Source organism: Trichechus manatus, unplaced genomic scaffold (genome assembly GCF_000243295.1).
Source record: "Trichechus manatus latirostris isolate Lorelei unplaced genomic scaffold, TriManLat1.0 scaffold00186, whole genome shotgun sequence".
Lineage (NCBI taxonomy): Eukaryota > Metazoa > Chordata > Mammalia > Sirenia > Trichechidae > Trichechus > Trichechus manatus.
The window spans coordinates 3,438,864-3,460,610 of NW_004444122.1; the positions used below are offsets into that span (position 1 = coordinate 3,438,864).

General features: G+C 46.1%; 2 protein-coding genes across 8 annotated transcripts in view; one reads left to right on the plus strand and one right to left on the minus strand.

Moving 5' to 3' along the window:
- Window positions 1-18,312, minus strand: part of MESD (mesoderm development LRP chaperone) — a 35,330-nt gene extending 17,018 nt beyond the window's left edge. The window contains exons 1-4 of one of the 7 annotated variants that reach the window (XR_002825775.1): window positions 16,876-18,312; window positions 14,847-14,945; window positions 11,452-11,669; window positions 2,613-2,661 (exon numbers count right to left, since the gene is read on the minus strand). The gene's annotated coding sequence lies outside the window, so the exon portion shown is untranslated. Of the gene's footprint in view, window positions 1-2,598; window positions 2,662-11,451; window positions 11,670-13,093; window positions 14,946-16,875 lie in introns of those variants that run through there. The other 6 variants (XR_002825776.1, XR_002825780.1, XR_002825778.1 and 3 more) reach the window with 6 other exon arrangements.
- On the plus strand, window positions 17,290-20,317 carry TLNRD1 (talin rod domain containing 1). The gene has a single exon (XM_004387503.2). The coding sequence runs from the start codon at window positions 18,589-18,591 to the stop codon at window positions 19,675-19,677; it is 1,089 nt and encodes a 362-aa protein (XP_004387560.1). The 5' UTR covers window positions 17,290-18,588; the 3' UTR covers window positions 19,678-20,317.
- Window positions 20,318-21,747: the final 1,430 nt, after the last annotated feature.

A 21,747-nucleotide genomic window follows, 5' to 3' on the forward strand; every position in this document is an offset into this window, starting at 1 on the left:
GTTGAATGGACATGGGAAATCAAAGGTGGAAAGGAGAAGTGTGCTGTCACAGTATAGGGAGAGCAATTAGGGTCACATAACAATGTATAAATTTTTGTATGAGAGACTAACTTGAAATGTAAACTTTAAACTACAACAATAAACCAAAAAAAAAAAAGATTCTGGCCAGAGATACTCTAAAATTCCACTAGTTTTAAATGACTGATCTATTTTAAACTTTTAATTACATAAGACATAATCATTCACTGTAGTTGTAAAATATTCAAACATTACACAAAGTTGAAAACCCCCCACCTCCCTATCCTATTCTCTGCCAACCACAGCTATCAGTTTGTCATATATCCTATACATTTTTCTACCCATTTACAAACATCCAAGAATCTCTAGAAATAATTCTGTTACATTTATATGTGGTTTATGGCATAAAACTGTATGAATTGTTAAACGTATTGAGCTCCGTAAATGTTTTCCACTTAACAATATGACATGAAGAACTTTCATTCTTTATACTGCTGTATAATATTCTTTGGTATGAATACACTAATAGTTTATTTCACTATCCCCCTATTGATGGGAATTTATTACCATTTTTCTACTATCAAAAAAAAAAGCTACAGTAAACTATTCATGCCTTGTTTGGATAGGATTAATAGCTGCATATAACAGAAAACTGAACTGAAAAAAGTGACTTAAGACAGAAAGCTTTGTTTTTGTTGTTGTTTTGTGTTTCTTTTACAAAAGCTGCCAGAAGCTAAGCATCTGGGCTCGTATGGGGGCTCCGTGGTGCTGGCCTCAAGCCTGTTTCTCATCCTGCCTCATCATCCTGACTTGTAGCTTCCATCCTCAAGGTTACCACAAGTTCCAAGATGGTGACTGGAGTTCCAGCCATCAAGTTCACATTCCACCAAAGGAAAGAGGAAGCCAAATGGAGCACACCTTTCAATGAAGTCAGCTTCAAGTAGGATGTTCCACACAACACTTCTGTTTACATCTCTTTGGCTGAAACCTAGTCCTCTAAGGGAGACTGGGAAATTGTCTTTTAGCTGCATACGTTGTCACCCAAATAAAACTAGGATTCTGTTATCAAGGGCAGAGGAGAGTGCACTAGCAAGCAATGTCTGCCTTACTTTCACTCTTAGGACCACTGGGTTTAAATTATCTTCCGCTGTAGTGGTGCTTTATATTCTAGATTCATGTATGCATTATACATGTACATACTATGTACAACATTTTCTATTGACATTGAGCAGAAACAACTCATTAAAAAAAGGGATTTTTCTTTTCCTTTCCTTTCCTTTCTGAAATCACAGGGGAAATGTCATAAGCTCTCTCCCCAGGGCTCATTGCTCCACCCAGTGGCTTGGAGCCCTGTCCTGGTGCAGTCATGCTAAAAAACACGCACAGCTGTGGTCGATCATGTGCTTTGTTGGGAGGGGTCAGTCTGGTAATTCATTTTGCCAGCTGCCAAGTTAAGGTGCAAAAGCACTGGGATTCTTGGCCCACAGTTCCTAGTTACAGAGAATAAAAGTCACTTAGGGTTTCATATAAATTGTTGGGATTATGTACAAAAATTCCAGGGCTCACAACTAGACCAATAAGCAACATCATGATAAACGGAGAAAAGACTGAAGTTGCCAAGGATTTCATTTTACTTGGTTCCACAATCAATGCCCACGGAAGCAGCAGTCAAATCAAAGGACATATTGCATTGGGCAAATATGCTGTCAAAGACCTCTTTCAAGTGTTGAAGAGCAAAGATGTCACTCTGACGACTAAGGTGTGCCTGACGCAAGCCAAGGTATTTTCAGTCACCTCATATGCATGTGAAAGCTGGACAATGAATAAGGGAGACCAAAGAAGAATTGATGCCTTTGAATTACGGTGTTGGTGAAGGATACTGAATACACCATGGACTGCCAGAAGAACAAATTTGTCTTGGAAGAAGTATAGCCAGAATGCTCCTTAGAAGCGAGGATGGCAAGATTTCATCTCATGTACTTTAGACATGTTATCAGGAGGGACCAGTATCTGGAGAAGGACATTATACTTGGTAGAGGGTCAGCGAAAAAGAGGAAGACCCTCAAGGAGATGGACTGACACAGTGGCTGCAACAGTGGGCTCAAACATAGCAGCGACTGTGAGGATGGCGCAGGACTGGGCGGTGTTTTGTACATAGTGTTGTATGAGTCGGAACTGACTCAACGGCACCTAACAACAACAACTGACTTCCATCTAAGGAGGAAATCAATTCAGCCTATAATCCACAGATGTGAAAACATCTGGATTGATTGCATTTTCATCACTTATTTTGGTGTTTGGAACTTGATTCAGCTCAACTCTCTGAGAATTTATTTACTGATGGCCAAATGCCATGAAAGACTCAAGAGAGACACCATCTGGGGATGTGAAGATTCATATAACAAGGTCTCTGCTCTCCAGGAGTTTACAGACTAGTAGAGGATCAATCCCTGGAGAAGGACATCATGCCTGGTAAGTAGAGGGCCAGCGAAAAAGAGGAAGACCCTCAATGAGATGGACTGACACAGTGGCTCCAACAGTGGGCTCAAGCACAACGACGATTGTGAGGATGGCGCAGGAGCAGGCAGTGTTTTGTTCTGTTGTACACAGCGTCACTATGAGTTGGAACTGACTCGACGGCACCTAAGAACAACAACAAAGGAGATCAACAATACATAATAAGCATAGTGTAGATTACACAGGCCAGGGCCTAAAGGGTTTACTCTATGAGGATGATAACATCTGTATTTTAAATAAGAGGAAACCCTGGCTCTGATATTATATAATTTGTCCAAGGTCACACAGCTAGGACCTGGTTCAGGCCTTTATGTCTTTCCGTGTGAGGGATTCTGGCTCCATGTTAACAACAACAACAGAGCAGATAAACAATATACAGTGAGTTTCCTTCTGTTATACATAAGGTCACTGTGAGTCTGAGCAGACTTGAAGGCACCTAATAACAACAACACAGTGCAGCTTATAGGTCAGAGCCTAAAGGGTTTAATTAATGATGATGATACTACTCCTATTTTAATAAGAGGGAACCATGGCTCTGGCATTACATAATTTGTCCAAGGTCAATAGCTAGTGAAGTGGCAGGGCAAAAATCTAAGCCCAGGTGTGTTTGAAGACAAAACCAAAAACCAAACCCATTGCCATCAAATTGACTCCAACTCATAACAACCTTATAGGACAGAACAAAACTGCCCCACAGGGTTTCCAAGAAGTGGCTGGTGGATTCAAACTGTGACCTTTTTGGTTAACAGCCAAACTCTTAACCACTACACCACCAGACCTCTGTTGGAAGACAAGGTATGTCTTTCTCCCAGCACAGCACTGTCTGGGTTATCAGCCAGGTGACGCACTCAAGATAGTTAAACAGGGAGCCTCACAGAGGATGGATTGAAAAGGAGAAAGACGGGCCAGGAGTGCTCAGATGGGAGGAGATTAGGGTCTGAAGCAGGTCCCAGGCAGTGCAGTAGGGCTGACAGAAGAGGACAGAAGTAAGGGATGGTGTGGTCACGGTGGACATGAAGCCAATAGCCTTTCACTGCTCTAGGGTTTAGCTCTAACTCGGCCTCTGAGGGGTTCAGTGTCTGAATGGTAAAACTGAATCTCAGATCTAATTAGTGTCCTCATCTGGGCTCGTGCTGGCTATGTCACTCCACAACAGAGGACGGATGCCTCATCTGGAGGAGAAGCAAGAGTTTCCAGCAATATTGACAATCAGGCAGAGGTGATATTCAAAATATTGAAAAAGTGAAATGGAATACTCATTGACTAGTCAGAACTGAGGCTGAGGCCAATGTGAAGGGTACAGCAGAGTTCTGGAAGTCCCTGTTGTGTCCAGCATCAATCCTTTAATGACTGAATCATGGGGAAATACGGAGGGAAAGGTCTCCAGGATGGGACTGAGGTGGAGATGGGGGAAGCAATGACTATTCACTCTTCTTCATTTTTGCTGCTTTTTAATCCACTGCAAAAGAGGCACTGCACACCTCCTGGGTCTTGTTATTAGCTGTTGCCGAGTTCACCCCTGACTCATGGTGACCCCATGCACAACAGAATTGGACTGTTGTGATCCATGGGGTTTTCACTGGCTGATTTTCAGAAGTAGATCACCAGGCCTTTCTTCCTAGTTCCTCTTAGTCTGTAAGTTACAGTTAACCTGTTCAGCCTCACAGCCACATGCAAGCCTGAGATCAAGATGCTTATAATTAAACATAAAAATTAAAACCTGTGTTTGTCAAACACCATGAAAACCTTTAAAAGGCAAACAGTAAATTGCAAGGAAAATTGCAACACAGCATATATAAAAATTTCTTACAAATCAGTAAGAAAAAGATGAACACTCCAATTGAAAAATAGTAAAGGACATGAACAGGCAATTCTCGAAAGAATAAACATAAATGCCCAATTCATAGATGCAAAAAAAATTGCATAACCTCAACAGGTATCAGAGAAATGCAAATTTAAACAAGGTATAATTTTTTACCTATCAATTGGGCCAGGATAATATACATTGCTGGCAAGGCTCAGGGAATAACTGTTTTCATTCACTTAGGGGATGGAATTTTTCTGGATGAAAATTAGATGAAATGTATCAAAACTCTTAAATAATGTCCATAATCTCTGATTAGCAATTGTACTTCTGAATTGATTCTGAGGAAATAGACAATGAAAATAATAGTAATAATAATAATAATACTTAGCACTTACTATATGGCAGCACTCTCCTCACTGCTTTACGTGTATTTCTTTATTTACTCATTGTAATAATCCTACCTAACACCCTCTATGATAGTGGAAAATGGGAACCACACTAAATATTCAACAATAGTAGATTGTAAAATCTACATTTACAGATTGCAAACTACAGTCCACTCATACAATGGAAACCAATGCAATCATTAAATATAATGAGACATCATAGATGCATATTTGTTGATACTAAAATATTTTCATTTTATATTATTAAATGATAAAAGGCTATAAAATGGTATTACTATTATACAGATATTGTCTTAGTTATCTAGTGCTGCTGTAACAGAAATACCACAAGTGGATGGCTTTAAAAAACAGAAATTTATTCTCTCATAGTCTAGGAAGCTAGAAGTCTGAATTCAGGGTGCCAGCTCCAGGGGAAGGCTTTCTCTGTCAGCTCTGGAGGAAGGTCCTTGTCATCAATCTCCCCCTGGTCTAGGAGCTTCTCAGTGCAAGGACCCCAGGTCCAAAGGACACGCCCTGCTCCTGGCACTGCTTTCTTGGTGGTATGAGGTCCCCCTGTCTCTTTGTTCATTTCTCTCTTTTATATCTCAAAAGAGACTGACTCAAGATACAATCTAATCTTGTAGGTTGATTCCTGCCTCATTAACATAACTGCCTCTAATCCTGCCTCATTAACATCACAGAGGTAGGATTTATAACACATAAAAAAATCATGTTAGATGACAAAATGGTGGAAAATCACACAATACTAGAATCATAGTCTAGCCACGTTGACACACATTTTTGGGGGATATGATTCAATCTGTAACAGATATGTATGCATAGAAAAATGGCTACAAATGTGTAAATAAAGGTTATCTCTTTGGGGTGTGTCTTAGGCTGGGACACGGTTGTGGAGGCTGGCAAGTCCCAAATCCATGGGTCAGATGTCAGGCTTGAGGCTTCTCCTAACTCACGTGATTGCAGGGGCTGATGAACCCACAATCGGCAGGTCGGATGGCAGGCTGCTGGGTCACATCCTGAGAACCGGAGGTCAGAGGATGACGAGTTGGATGCAGGCTGCAGAGGGAGCAAGTTTTGCCAGAACCTCTATATATATGGGATGCAGGCAACATCCCCAAGGAAACAAGTGACTGGCTGCTCACATCAGATCACAAAATGGAAGATTATTACATATCTTCCAAACCACCAAGAATCATGGCCTAGACAAGTTGACACATTACCTTAACCATCACAACTCACCCCTTGTCAATTTGGCACCTGTATACATCTCCTTAAACCATATATAATCTCTAAATAAAGACAATTATAGAGTCATATTTGTGCCTAACATGATACAACTAACATGAGTACAACCGAAAACACACTAGCCCTGTTTACATCTTATATTTTATAATAAGTAATAGAACAAGGGAGAGAAAAAAACAGATATTTGAGAGAGAGAGAGGTGTATATATATACTTCTGCACGTATAACAAAAAAAGGAAGAAATACTAAAAACAATTACAGTCCTCATTTCTGCAACTGGTCACATGGTTGTAGCTGGTATTTAGAGCTACATTCTTCCACCACCCATTCTGTATTCCCTTTGCTCTCAGCAAGTACCTCAGCTGGTCATAGTTCTCTCCCTGGTGGGGTGACCCAACCTTCATTCCTAAAGGGTCTGGGCCATGTTGGAATTGGATTGCTGTAGTTTTCCAATGATTTTAATCACAGGGCATACTAGTACTAAGAGATGTCCTAAGGGGGGCTTCTGTATACCAGACACACACTTCTTTACCTGCATTATGTAATATCAACCTGATTTTCCCTTGGTAATCAGAATCAGTCACACTAGCCAATCTGGTAACTCTCATCTGTTGATCCAGAGGCATGAGGAACCCAAAGTGGTCAGGTGGCATTTTTAACTTTCAGTTAATTGGAATCAGTGTTGTTTCTCCTGGTAGCAACATTCCTCCCTTTGGAACTAAGACTTCCAGACCTGCAGAGCATATTTTTCGAGTGGGTCAATAGGGGTAATAACGAGTGGTGCAACTCCCATTTTCACCCCTTGATTCCTGAGCCCATGAATCCTGGCTATGGGAGAAACAGCACCATATACTGGATGCTGGTTTAGAGCATATACAGCCTCCTAGAGAACACTGTCCCAACTCTGCAAGGTATTGCCACCTAGCTGGCACTGAAATTGTGTCTTTAGAAGGCCATTCCATTGTTCTATCAAGCCAGCTGCTTCAGGATGATGGAGAACATGGTAAGTCCAGTGAATCCCATGAGCATGGGCCCACTGTCACACTTCATTTGCTGTGAATTGAGTTCCCTGATCCAATGTGATGCTGTGTGGGATTCCAAGATGGTAGATAAGGCATTCTGTAAGTCCATAGATGGTAGTTTTGGCAGAAGCATTGTGTGCAGGGAAGGCAAATCCATATCCAGAGTAAGTATCTATCCCAGTGAGAAACGAAACACCATCCTTTCCATGATGGAGGTGGTCCAATGTAATCAACCTGCCACCAGGTTGCTGGCTGATCACCCCTAGGAATGATGCCATTTCAGGGACACAGTGTTGGTGTTGCTGGCAGATTGGGCACTCAGCAGTGGCTGTAGCCAAGTCAGCCTTGGTGACTGTAGAAGTCCGTGTTGCTGAGCTCATGCATAACCTCTGTCATGGATTGAACTGTGTCCCCCCAAAATATGTGTCAACTTGGCTAGGCCATGATTCCCAGTATCGTGTGACTGTCTACCATTTTGTCATCTGACATGATTTTCTTATGTGTTGTAAATCCTGTCTCTGTGATGTTAATTAGGTGGGATTAGCAGTAGTTATGTTAATGAGGCAGGATTCAATCTACAAGATTGGATTGTGTCTTAAGCCAATCTCTTTTGAGATATAAAAGAGAGAAGCAAGCAGAGAGACATGGGGGCCTCATACCACCAAGAAAGCAGTGCCAGGAGCAGACTGCATCCTTTGGACCCAGGGTTCCTGCACAGAGAAGCTCCTAGACCACGGGAAGATTGATGACAAGGACCTTCCCCTAGAGAGAGAAAAAGCCTCCCCCTGGAGCTGGTGCCCTGAATTCAGACTTCTAGCCTACTAGACCGTGAGAGAATAAACTTCAGTTTGTTAAAGGAATCCACGTGTGGTATTTCTGTTACAGCAGCACTAGATAACTAAGACAACCTCCATTCCTGACACTATGGCCACTTTGTTCATGAGCTCATTGTGCAATGACAGGAGTGGCTAGGGAAAGAGAATGACTGGCGTCCACAGAATGCATCATCCTCTCCACTTGATTGTTAAAATCCTCCTCTGCCGAGGTCACCCTTTGGTGGGCATTCACCTGAGACACAAATGTCTTCACGTCTTTGGCCTTTCCCACTCAGAGAGGTCTATCCATATGCCTCTTCCCTATACCTCCTTGTCACCAATTTTCCAATCACGTTCCTTCTAACTCCCTGACCATCCAGCTAAACCACTGGCCACAGCCCATTAATCAGTATACCATCACACATCTGGCCATCTCTCCTTTCAAGCAAAATGAACAACCAGGTACACTGCTCAAAGTGCTGCCCACTAGGAGGATTTCCCTTCACCACTGTCCTTCAAGGAGGTTCCAGAAAGAGGCTGCAGTGCTGCCGCTGCCCACTTCTGAGTGGTGCCTGCATATCGCACAGAAACATCTATAAACCAGGCACGAGTTTTCTCTTCCTCAGTCAACTGATAGTAAGGAAATCCCCATGAAGCCATAGGTGCAGAATGGAAGAGGGAGATAATGTGACAGAAGAGGGGACCATGGGCATTTGAGCCACTTCCTCATGTAACTTACTTGTGCCTTCAGGTCCTGCTCGAGCCCAATCTTATATACACCACTTCCACTTAATAATAGAGTGCTGCTGTGCACGTCTGACTTTATTACTCTGTGGGTCAGACAACACCCAGTACATGATTGGCAGCTCAGGCTGCATGGTGACTTGGTGGCCCATGGTTAAGCATTCAGTCTCTACTAAGCCCCAGTAACAAGACAAAAGCTGTTTCTCAAAAGGAGAGAAGTTATCTGCAGAGGATAGCAGGGCTTTGCTCTAAAATCGTAAGGGTCTGTGCAGTGATTCACCAATAGGGGCCTGCCAAAGACTCCAAACAGCATCTCTATCTGCCACTGCCACTTCAAGAACCACTGGGTCAGCTGGATCATACGGCCCAAGTGGCAGAGTAACTTGCACAGCAGCCTGAACCTGTTCCAGAGCCTTCTCTTGTTCTGGGCCCCACTCAAAACTAGCAGCTTTTAAAGTCACTTGATAAACAGGCTGGAGTAGCACACCCAAATGAGGGGTATGTTGCCTCTAAAATCCAAAGAGGCCCACTAGGCACTGTGCCTCCTTTTTAGGTTATAGGACGGGCTAGATGTAATAGCTTATCCTTCACTTTAGAAGGAGTATCTCGACATGACCCACACCACTAAACTCCTAGAAATTTCACTGAGGTAGAAGGCTCCTGAATTTTTGTCATATTGATTTCCCACCCTCTAACACGCAAATGTCTTACCAACAAGTCTAGAATCATTGATACTTCTTCCTTACTAGGTCCAATCAGCATAATGTCATCAATATAATAGATAGGTGTAATATCTTGTGGAAGGGAAAGGTGATCAAGGTCCCTGCAGACCAAATTATGTCATAGGGCTGGAGAGTTGGTATACCCCTGAGGTACGACAGTGAAGGTGGCCTTGCCAGCTGAAGGCAAACTGTTTCTGGTGTACTTTCAAAACCAGAATTGAGAAAAAGGCATTGGCCAGATCAACAGCTGCATACCAGATACCAGAAGATGTATTAATTTGCTCAAGTCATGAAACCAAATCTGCAACGGCAGCTGCAACTGGAGTCACCACCTGTTAAGTTTACCATAATCCGCTGTTGTTCTCAAAGATCCATCTGTTTTTTGCACAGGCCAAATAGGTGAGTTGAACGGGGATGTGGTGGAATCACTACCTCTGTATCCTTCAAGTCATTGATGGTAGCACTAATTTCTGCAATCCCTCCAGGAGTGCAGTATTTCTTTTGGTTTATTATTTTCCTAGGTAGGGGCAGTTCTGATGGATTCCACTTGGGTTTTCCTACCATAATAGCCCTTGTTCCACTTGTCAGGAATCTAATTAGTCCCACTGTAGATATGTGTCTTAATTCAGTTAGGGCAGTTCCCACTGTCAAATCTGACTTACATAAAATAGCAATCACAGCAGTCTTCAAGGATGCTGGGGCTCCCTTTAAAAACTTGTTCCTTATTGTGATAAAAGGTGAGTCCTCTAGGCATTCCATGGGTGGATCTGTAGGTCCAACCTGATAAATCCACTCTAACACGCCAATTTCCCTAAGCCTTTGGATACCTTCTTCTACAGTATACCAAGGCAGATCTAGCATTTCATCTTGATTTAGTGTAGGCCACCATTTAATCCACGCTTCAGCGAGCTAACCAAATAAACTACTAGATCCTTTTCTAACCCCTCAAGATGAAACATTGTTTGAAGATTCTGTGCTTAGTGGGCCCATATCAGTAAACTCAGACTGATCCAACTTTATGCTCCTTACACCATTATACCACACCCTTAACAGCCAAGCCATTCCCACACATATCCCCCAGGTTTCTGTTAATATGTATTAGAAAAATCAAGCAGTTCTTTTGGAGTGTAGTGTACTTCCACCTGGGTCACACTTTGTACTTCACCTCTTGTGTCTTGCTGGGACTTGAGGATAGTTATAGGTCTAGAAGCAAAAATGGCTGTGTGGATAGGTTCTGGGAACATTTGGCAATGTCTTGTAAGGGATCTGCCTCAGGTGATGCCCCAGGCAATGCCCCAGGCACCACCCCAGGTGATATTTCAGGCAGACTCTTCAGGCAGAGCTGGGTTAATCTCATCAAATGGGGGTGGAAGGGATAATGGTTTTACCAAGGAAGGTGAGTTAGCAGACAAAGATGGAGTAATCTCTTCAGATGGGAGGAAGAGGGCTGGTTCTGTTGACAGGAGTGGTTAATGGAATTTAGGGGCTCAATGTCCCCAGCTTCCTGCTTATCTGTCCATATGTCCTCATCCCAAATTTCAGGATCCCATTTCTCCCCAATCAGTGCCCTCACTTTAACTTCAGCCATCATCTGAGGTTAGGAATTTAGTTGGTGTTTTAATTCAGCCACTCTTACGATAAGACTCTGGGTTTGGTTTTTGGCAATAGCAGCTGTTACTACAAGAAATAAGCCTTTCTTTCAGGGCACAAGTGGCAACTTCCAGGTCTTTTATATGGTGCCTGAGCTGTGAGTCTGAAGCCCTGAACTCATCTCTTTCTTTCAACACTCTGTCTACAGAAAGCAGGACCAATCAACCAGCCTCCCCATACTTCTCATTCTGACAAAATTGTAGAAAAGTATCAAATATGCAATCACCCAGAGCCTTGTTTCTCACAAATATTTTGACCCATTGGTAGTGATATTTTGTGTATTTCTATTGCCACCTCACACCATGGATTAGCAGTGCCCTCTTTACTACTGCAGGCAGAGTCATCAGCGCTTTTAAGACTAGCTAGATTTGAGAACCAATTCAGAAAACTCGTCCTTACAATTCTGTTCCTCTAGAACCACTTTCGGTACAAAATGTCTCAGGCTGGGCACTCAAGAGGAGCAAAACCAGTAAAGCCTATATACATAGAGAGAGAGTTAGTTACTTCAAGGAGATGGCTCATGCAATCGTGGAGACTGGCAAGTCCCAAATCTGTGGGTCAGATGTCAGGCTAGAGGCTTCCCCTAACTCATGTGGTTGAAGCGGCAGATGAACTCATAACTGGCAGGTCAGATGTCAGGCTGCTGGCTCACAGGGCTTTGGTGCTGGTGAATCCCCAAATCTGCAGGTCAGATGGCAGGCTGTTGGCTCATGTCTCAAGAACTGGAGGTCAGAGGATGACAAGTCAGATGCAGGATCCAGAGAGGCAAGCTTTGCCAGAACATCTGTACAGTATATATTGGATACAGGCCACACTCCCAAGGAAACTCCCCTTTTAGCTGATTGGCTGCTCACATCAGATTACGAAATGGAGGATCATTACATAATATCTGCCTAAACCACTGAGAATCATGGCCAGGCCAAGTTGACACATAACCTTAACCATCACAGAGTGGGATTTAAAATTATTTTGATCTTTTATCTGTATTTTCTATTTCTCTACATCTAACGTTTTATAAAATAACTGCAAAAATGGTCTAAAAAATACCAACAATTCTGAGGATAGCACAGGACCAGGCAATGCTTCCTTCTATTATATATAAGTTTGCAATGAGTCAGAGTTAACTCAATAGTTAACTAACTAATAGTTAACTAACTAATAACTAACAACAACAACTTATCAGTTGTATTTTAAAAAGGAGGGACACACATACACACTGATGACCACAAAATGTTGACTGATACTCATCTCTTCATCATGGTATAGAAAAAAAACTCATTTCAACTGAAATTCTCAGAATAGTACACTTACTTAATTCTAATAATCGACAATACTACAATTGCCTTGAAAATTCGGGGATGATATCTGAATCCCCCAAGAATAAAAGATAGGACTTTTATCTGAGCTATCTGAAAAATTACCTGTATTCTGTAGTACAGATATGTCACCAGACATGAAATGACTATGTCTAGAGAACTCACAATCTCTGTTTCCAAAGAATCATCTCCCTGGCTTCTCTCAAACAAGCTGTAAGAGAAATAGGGTGCACAGTTGCTGAGCCAAGAGGCTCAGGCCTACACTTTACCCTCAGAGCTGTGAGCTGTAGCTCAGGATCACACACAGGCTGTGTCCCGGCTGTGGAACACACTTCCAAAAGCAGCTATGGGTTCATAAATGTCCATGATTTTCTGTCCGTTACTGAGTAAAAGTTGGAGGCAGCTGAATATTGGTTCAATAAAGGGATGCCTTCCTTGCAAGAGACGTAACAACTGAATTAACTCATTAATTTACTAACTCCACAACATTTATTTGACAACCAGGCAATGGATTAGGTGCTGGGGAGAGATGAACACACCAAGTCCTCGCCCTTAAGGAGATGACAGGGTTGTGGGGAGAGAGTTATGCCAACAGTTACAGGTACACAATGCCAATGGTCACACTGACACTGTGTACAAAGCACAGTAGGTGTAAGGGGGCAGAAATGCCCGAGTCTGTCTGGGGGACCAGGGAGGCTCCATGTGAGGGAGTAATAAATCTAGTCAATCTCTGTATGCTGTTATTGTTGTTCTGTGCTGTAGAGTTGATTCCGACTCATAGTGACCCAATATAACAGAGGAGAACTACCCCATAGGAAATCCTAGGCTATAATCTTTACGGGAGCAGATCCCCAGATTTTTTTCTCCCGTGGAGTGGCTGGTGGGTTTGAACTGTTGACCTTTTGGTTAGCAGCCGAGCACTTAACCATTGCACCACCAGGGCTCCTTATACATACTGACCACTAATTATGTGTTAGGCACCATGACAGATATCAAAACATGCTTAGGCATGATTGGTATTAGGAATTTGGGGTGCATGAATCTTAGTATTCATCTTTTCCTCCCTCCAGGATTTGAGACAATGGAAAATACACCCCAAATCACTAGCCAAAAGACAAATGGGGTACTCATTTTATTAATCTGTGTCAGCACCCTTCATCTCCATGCAGGGCTCTCAGGTAAACTAAACTGGAGAGAATTCCAGAGCTCCAGATCTTGGGACCTGAATGCTCAAGTGTGCCTGCCAAGGTATACCTGGTCCTGCACATAGGCCTCCCTCACATGCCCAATTTCATGCCCAATTTCAGCTGAACAGAGACAGAGAATGGCAGGGAGGGTGGAAGGCAAGGATGGGGATGGGACAGACATGATGGGTGAGGTTCTGCCCAGATATTCTTGTTGTATAGGAACAAAATACACTAGAGAGCAAGAGGGCATGCTAGGTAAGGGCAGTGACCTGTTACACAGTGATCCTGCTCCCTAGTGAACCACATCCAATGAATGTCAGGCTCTCATCCATCACCTGTGGTGATGAGTGAATCGGGACAAGAGAGATGGGCACACATTTTCCACACAGAAATTCCTCTCCCTTTAGAAGAGATATTAAAAGGAAGACAATGAAGGGTTATTATAGATTGAATTGTGTCCCCCCAAAATATATGCTGTAAATCCTAACTTCTATGCCTGTGGTTATAATTCCATTTAGGAATGGGTTTTCTCTGTTATGTTAATGAGACAAGATTAGTGTAGGGTGTATCTTAAGTCAATCTCTTTTGAGATACAGAAGATATTAAACAAGCAATTTGGAGAAGCAGAGGTAGGGGACAAGGATCTTCCTCCAGAGCCAACAGAGAGAAAGCCTTCCCCTAGAGCCAGCACCCTGAATTTGGACTTCTAGCCTCCTAAACTGTGAGAAGATTAACTTCCATTTCTTAAAGCCACCCATTTGTGGTATTTCTGTTATAGCAGCATTAGATAACTAAGACAAGGGTGATGTTTGGATATGTGTATAAAGATTACCTGAGATTGAAATGGTCCATCTGTGAACACAAAAATAAAAAAGAGGGACACTATTCCAAAGGAGAAATACATTAAGGCAGAGAGTGCCCCTTACTGACCACCAGGTGGCAATAGAGACCAAATGTAGCTTGGTTGCTGGTCCATAGAGTCTGGGGTCCAGCAAGTAGTGTGGAAGTTGGGTATCAAAACCCAGAGTGTTGATACTGTTCCCTGAAACCTGCTTAAAGTCCAGGTGGTGGATGCACCTTCTAGAACAGGTAAGGGAGGAAGGTAAAGATGTTTCCTCAATCCTTGCGCCAGCCTCTGTCAGTTTCGCCTTTCCTGCCCGAATCCTCGATAAGTTCTCTGTTTGTATGTAGCTCATTGATTCAATAAATATTTATCAAATGCCTAAGTGTTGGCCTTGAGCCAGGTAATCACCAGTGGTTAAGCCATTTTTTCCAGTAACTACAGGGGTAGATATAAATAGACCTCCTCTATCAGGTTAGACTAAAATATGTTACAGTAACAAACAATCCTCAAATCTCAATGGCTTAATACAACAAAAGTTTACTTTTTGCTCACATTACATGTCCAGCGCAGATCAGCAGAAGGTCTACTCCACACAGTCACCTAAGCCTATGGTGGCTCTACCTTCTTTCAGCTGCACAGTCTTCTCAGTAACTGCAACAGGTAAGAGAGAGAGTGGAGAATTATAAATTGGCTTTTCATTGCCTCAGCCTGGAAATAACAAACATCACTTCCACTTACATTTCATTGGTCAGAACTAATCGCATGACCCCACCTAACTGCCATTGGAATATTTAGTGAGCAGTACTATCTCAGCTATAGTTTCTTTACTTTGCTCTTACTATATCAACAGTGAAACTGTGATTACCTGTTTGTGAATCTATCACCCTCTCTGGATTCTACTCTTCAGGGTAGAATCAACTCATCTTGCTTATTATGTAGCTTTGGTGGCTAGCACAGGGCCAGGCACGTGGTACACTGGTACCCAGTGCTTGAGGAGTAAGTGAACACAGGCAGAAAGTAAAGGTGACCTAAAGGAAGGCAGAGGTAGTACCTGGAAGTATCAGTTTAGGAGGAGCTGCCTACCTGAAAAATAAAACAGGGATGGCCAAGAAAACAATCCTTTCAATTTTTAAAGCCACACCAATCTTATCAAATAGAGCTCATTACTGGGACATGACATTTCCAGTAACAAGAAAACATGCTACCCCAGGGGCAAAATCTTCTGATCCCAGAGCAATTTCGTGAGTAAACTAGGCAAAGAGGAAAGGTATGACTGCCTCCTCATAGTAAATTTTTGGAGCTAAGAAGGTCTTAGGTGCTAAATCCTGGGTTACCAAGTCAAGCTTATCCAACTGTTTCTCCTTGGTAGAAAAATAAAAGGGATGAACCCTCTAGCATTGCTGCTTGTTTAGAAAGTCATTCAGTTTTATGGGCCTCAGTTTGTGAAGTAAGGGCACTTTCAGTTATAAGTAGGGTAACTTCCACCCAGTTTTGTCTGTCATCCCTGTTATCAATAGCATCCCTCACTGTTAACTCTCAAGTGTTTCGGTTTGGATGATGAATTGCAAGGTCATTCTAGTTATAAGCAACACTTGCAACCAGCTGAAAAAGGGTGACCTGGGGTCCTAGGAAGGGAAAGAGGTACAGGCATTTCTGTTGATTGTACACACCCAGCTTCTGCTGGGCTGGGCTTCTAGAGAGGTCTATTTTAGGACTAAGAGGTGGGGCTCTTTACTGGGTTTCAACCACTTCCTGAAGAACAGGGTCTGGGTAAAAGGAAAAGGGGTTGGGGATGGGAGTGAGGGTAGCCTCCTCAGCCAATGGTTTGCTATCTTCCTGACCTTAGGCAGTCACTTAAGGCATCTGAGCATCAGTTTCCTTATCTCTAAAACGGGGATAATGTTTACCTCCAAAGGCTGTTAACTCCTATTCAACAGTAGCCACTACTATTTTATGAACAAAGAAACAGAGGTTATGAGAGGGCACACTGTGCTGATAATTAAGGCCCATAATTATAACAGGTGGTGGCACAGTGGTTAAGCATTTTGCTGCTAAGCAAAAGGCTGGTAGTTAGAATCCACCAGCCGCTCCCTGGAAACCCTATGCGGCAGTTCTACTCTGTCGTATAGGGTCCCTACGAGTCCGACTTGACTGGCAATGGGTTTGGTTTTTGTTTTGTTTTTTAATATATGAGCCCGGTAACTCAAATCGGCCAGTGTTCAAGTACTCAAGTATCTGATTTAGAGATAGAGAACTTACACCAGGTCACACAGCTTGTAAATGGCTGGGTAAGACTGACCTCGGGAAGACTAACTGAAAATCGGTGCTCTATCTACGTATATATTTAAAAGGAAGAAACGGCAATTATCTCGCTCCCCTTTCAGACTCTAAATCCAGTGCTCTTGTGTAAGTCAGCACAGTCCCGCAGAAACCCATGGCGGACGAGGATCAAACAACAAAGGGCAGGGGGAGAACTGGGAAAATCAGTAGATGTCCCGCAAACCGAAATTACTGGACCCCAGCAGATCACCATGGGATGGTGTCGGGTGTCCCTCTCCCTTCACCTCAGGAAACAGGTCACCTTTTAGACGTGGTCCCTTTGGGGGGAGGAGAGCGCGGAGCCCCCTCGTCTGGCTAAGCGCTTACGTAAGGCCAACTGGCAGCTGCGCCCCGATCTCCCATGGGTGTGCGCAGAGGCCCTGGCCCGGGGCTGGCCTCCCTTCTCTTCACTGCCGGGGCCTCTTGGCCCGAGACCGCCGGGGAGGCCCGGGACCCCGGCCGAACGCCGGCAGGACCGGGGCCGGCAGCGTCCGCGTTGGGCGGCGGCGTCCTCCCGCAGCCACCCAGCTTCCCGGGGGAGGAGCAGCGCATCGCGCAAGCATCCGGGAGCGGCGGAGGGGGCGGGAGGAAGGGCGAGAGGAGGAAGCGGGATTTAAACGAAAGGCGGTGACGCCACACAAAAGATTTCTATAGGCTCCAGGGAGGTTACGGCCGAGGCGGTGGCGGCGAGCTCGGGGGCGAGGCGCGGACGGGAAGAGGAAAAGCCTCCTGCAGCACAGGCGGGCGGGCAGCGGTGCACCCACTGCCGCGCTCCGAGGTGAAGCCGCTTGGGGAGAGGAAGCGGGTGTTTTCCCCTCTTCGTTCTGGCCCCCGCCCTTCCTTTCAGTTTCTCCCCGCTCGCTCGGAAGTTGGTGGTTGACAAAAATGGCAGGAGCCGGGGCGCGGGCGGGTTGCCGCAGCGCCGCGGGGACCTTCTGAGTTGGATTGGCCGCCGGGGAGACGCGCGCAGGGACGTCCGATGCGCGGAGCCCGGGTCCTCGGGAGAGCTCAGCCGCCGCTGGCCCGAGACGAGGAGGCGACCGGGATGGACTCGTGCCGACAGCAAGCGGCGGGCCGCGGGGTGCGCGGTCCGGGAGGGCGTGCCGCCTGGGCGCCGGGCCTCGCTCTGTGAACTGCGAGGCGGGAAGGGACCGCCGCGGCGCCCGGGACGCCCGGGTGTGGCGGGCAGGCAAGCGAGCGAGCGGGGCGCCCGGCCGCTGTGCGCAATCAGTGCAAGCTCCCGCCCGACTCTGACTCGGCGCGGCCGCGCCAGCGCCGGCCACACCCTCGGCCCTGCAGCCGCCGCCGGCGCCGCTTCCCGAGAGCAGGAGGCAGGAGATGCGCCCGGAGCGGCCGCGCCTCCCAAAGCGCCAACCCGGGCCGCCGTCGCGGGGAAGTGCTGCTTTACGGGGTCACGGCGCCTGAAGCCCACGTGCGCCGGGGAGCCGAGGTGGCTTCGAGTGCGGCGGCTGACAGCAGAGCCCGCCTGGGCCGCCGCCCGCGCTCCTCCCGGAGGAAAGGATTTTGATTTCAAAGAAAGGAAGGAAGGACAACTCCCAGCTTCCCCGTCCCGCCCTCTCGGCTCCGGCGGCCGGGCCGGGCCATGCCCAGGAAGGAGGCGGCGGCCCAGCAGAGGGGACTTTCCTTGCAGCAGAGCGGCGAGGAGCGCGGACTGTGAGTTTGCCCTGCCCCGGTTCATGCTTCCTGCAAGCCCTTTAGGAGGCAGGACGCTGCAGCCCCGCCCCGTGCCCCGAAGAGTCTCTTGGCGTTTTCTGGCCCTCGGTCCCGCCCCGCGCCGCCCGGGCTCCGGCAGCCGCAGCCCTGTGCCGTCCGCCCTCGGCGGTGGATGGCATGATGGTTCGGGGAAGGCACCGCGGCCTTGGCCTGCTCAGTCGCGACGGCCGCGGGGGCGGCGGCAGTGGCAGTGGCGGCGGTAGCGGGCTCCCCAGCGGCATGCCAGTGCCCCCCGGGCGTGATGGCTAGCGGCAGCGCTGGAAAGCCCACCGGCGAGGCGGCTTCTCCGGCTCCTGCGAGCACCGTCGGCGGGGCCAGCTCGCAGCCGCGTAAGAGGCTGGTGTCTGTCTGCGACCACTGCAAGGGCAAAATGCAGCTGGTGGCCGACTTGCTGCTGCTGTCAAGTGAGGCTCGTCCAGTGCTCTTCGACGGCCTCGCCTCCTCCTGTGCCGGCGCCGAGTCCTTCGAGCAGTGCCGGGACACCATCATCGCGCGCACCAAGGGGCTCTCCATCCTCACCCACGACGTGCAGAGCCAGCTCAACATGGGCCGCTTTGGAGAGGCAGGGGACAGCCTGGTGGAGCTGGGCGACCTGGTGGTGTCCCTGACCGAGTGCTCCGCCCACGCGGCCTACCTGGCGGCCGTGGCCACGCCGGGTGCGCAGCCTGCGCAGCCAGGCCTGGTGGACCGCTACCGCGTGACACGCTGCCGCCACGAGGTGGAGCAGGGCTGCGCGCTGCTTCGAGCCACACCGCTGGCTGACATGACGCCGCAGCTGCTGCTGGAGGTGTCGCAGGGCCTGTCTCGCAACCTCAAGTTCCTGACGGACGCGTGTGCCCTGGCCAGCGACAAGTCTCGGGACCGCTTTTCACGGGAGCAGTTCAAGCTGGGCGTCAAGTGCATGAGCACGAGTGCTTCAGCGCTGCTGGCCTGCGTGCGGGAGGTGAAGGCAGCGCCGAGTGAGCTGGCGCGCAGTCGCTGCGCGCTCTTCAGCGGGCCCCTGGTGCAGGCAGTGAGCGCCCTAGTGGGCTTCGCCACCGAGCCGCAGTTCCTGGGTCGCGCGGCAGCCGTGAGCGCCGAGGGCAAGGCGGTGCAGACCGCCATCCTGGGCGGCGCCATGAGCGTGGTGTCGGCCTGCGTGCTGCTGACCCAGTGCCTCAGGGATCTGGCGCAACACCCCGACGGGGGTGCCAAGATGTTGGACCACAGGGAGAGGCTGAGGAACTCGGCCTGCGCCGTGTCTGAAGGCTGCACCCTGCTATCTCAGGCTTTAAGGGAGAGGTCTTCGCCCAGGACTTTACCGCCAGTGAATTCCAATTCTGTGAATTAGCACCCCACCCCCGTACCCTATCTTTCACCCCAGACTAAAGGAAGATACTTATTCTCTGCCCCTCTCCATTTATACCAAAGAAATCATAGGTAAAGTCCTTTTCCCCCACTCCCTGAAGTTAAATGCTCGAGAGGAATCTTCCAAGAGGCAGGGCCTTGCACACAACTTACACACGCACTCAGAGGGCCCAGGTGCCCACCTCCCCTACACAGTAGGGACCCGGAGACAGATGTGTAATGTGTAATTATTCAACCCCCACCCCCAGCCCGTCTTCCGGAATTTCACAACCAAATTTTACTAATTGGGCAGGAAGGAGGTCATGGGTTCATTTCTTTTTTTGGTCTTTTTTAATTAAAAAAAAAAGGTTACCTCAGTTTTCCCTCCTTAGACATGGATGTAGCTACCTTTTTTGTATGTCTTTATTTTTTTTAAGCAATCGTGTTGGATTAGGAGTATACTTGGTGTGGAAAGAGTATGACTTTGCCACGTGATTTGCAAATGGGGGGAAAAGCTACTGTGAGTGTGTGTTTTATTTTTTAATTTACACTATAAAGAGTGATTTTTCTTCCCCCATGTCAAGTTTTTACCTTGCATGTACTGGAGTATTTATTTCATCTATTAAAATGTTATGTTTCTCAGATGGCTTTTTGCAAGTATTGTTGATTTTCAGTAGGTGTGATTTTGCACGCTGCGTGTCATCTACAGAAAGAAACTTGTCGCCTTCAGTAGCAGTGAGGTGCTGTGTTCATGTAAACCCGGTTCCCACTTTCCACCCCTTTCTACTTTTTCCTCAAGATTTACTCCTTTGAACTGTCTAGAACTGAAGAAGAGAGGACTGTGTGTGTAAAGGCAGGTGACATACATGTGATTGGATCATGTATAGTGCCGGGGACCTGGGCTGTTAGTGGGGGCATTGTCTTGTTTCTAGTTTCTTGTGGAAACTACTTTAGCTCCCTTTGTCTCCACTCATTTTCTTGTCCTAACGAACAGTGGTTCAGGCTGGCTAAGTCTGATTTTCATTGTGCCGTTTTCAGATGAAGGCTCTTTCTAATCCTGTGTGGTGTCCCAGATGAGAGGATGTAATTATGGAACTGCAGAAGTATTGTAGTACATCAAGTAGTAATGTTTAGCATCGTTCATATAGACAGATATATTTCTGCAAGAGCTAATTACTCATGATTTTAGGAAAAAGGGATTCTAGGCTGTTTACTAGAGGGAAAGTTATTCTGGAAAGTATGTTAAGAACTTTCTAGAGCAGCAGCATAATTGCAGACAAAGGGTTTATTTTTGTGACCTTGATTGAAGATATGCCCTGGTTGATTGTATGTTGGAAGAATGCTTTGTTAATTGAAATTTGGAGTTACTATAATGTAGTTTGTCCATTCCACACACATTCGAAGACATTGTGGGGGTGTATAGTTTTGCTGAACCTGGTTAAGTTTTGACCACTTTCCCACTGAAAGACCAACAAATTTAATTTGGAGTGATATTACAGTGCTTGTGCTGGGAGGGCCACATGCATGCTACAAATTTGTTCAGTTTACATTTTTCTTGAGATTTGTTGTGCCTAAAACTTTGCAGTTCCCACACATCTGAAAAAAGAAAAAATTTCATTGTAATATGTTAGGGATCAAAAAGCTTGTTGATTGCTTACTTAATTGAATGGCTGTATTGTAAGAACATCAAATTCAATATGCAAAAGATTTTTAAACCTGTGTTGGGTAAAGTTGGGACTGTTCAGCTGCTCAAAATTCAAAGTTTGAAGGAGTCTTGCAGAAGTGGTGTATATATATTTAAAAGAAGGTCAGAGGAAGCAGTCGTTTATCTGTCTTAGATCCTGGTAGATTCAAATTTTTTAAAGTCTTTCAAAGATGAAAATGACCTTGAGGATGTTTATTCCTCTCCTTCTGTCCCTCTTTAAAGCCTGGATCAGGTTCAGGAACTACTTGTTGGAGGGGAGGGGGTAGCCCAATCCATGTGCCAGGAACCTTTCTGAATGTATGTAGGAAATTTTACTTATTTTATTTTTATTTATTGAGTGTACACAGGTAATGATAGAGTTTGTAATTA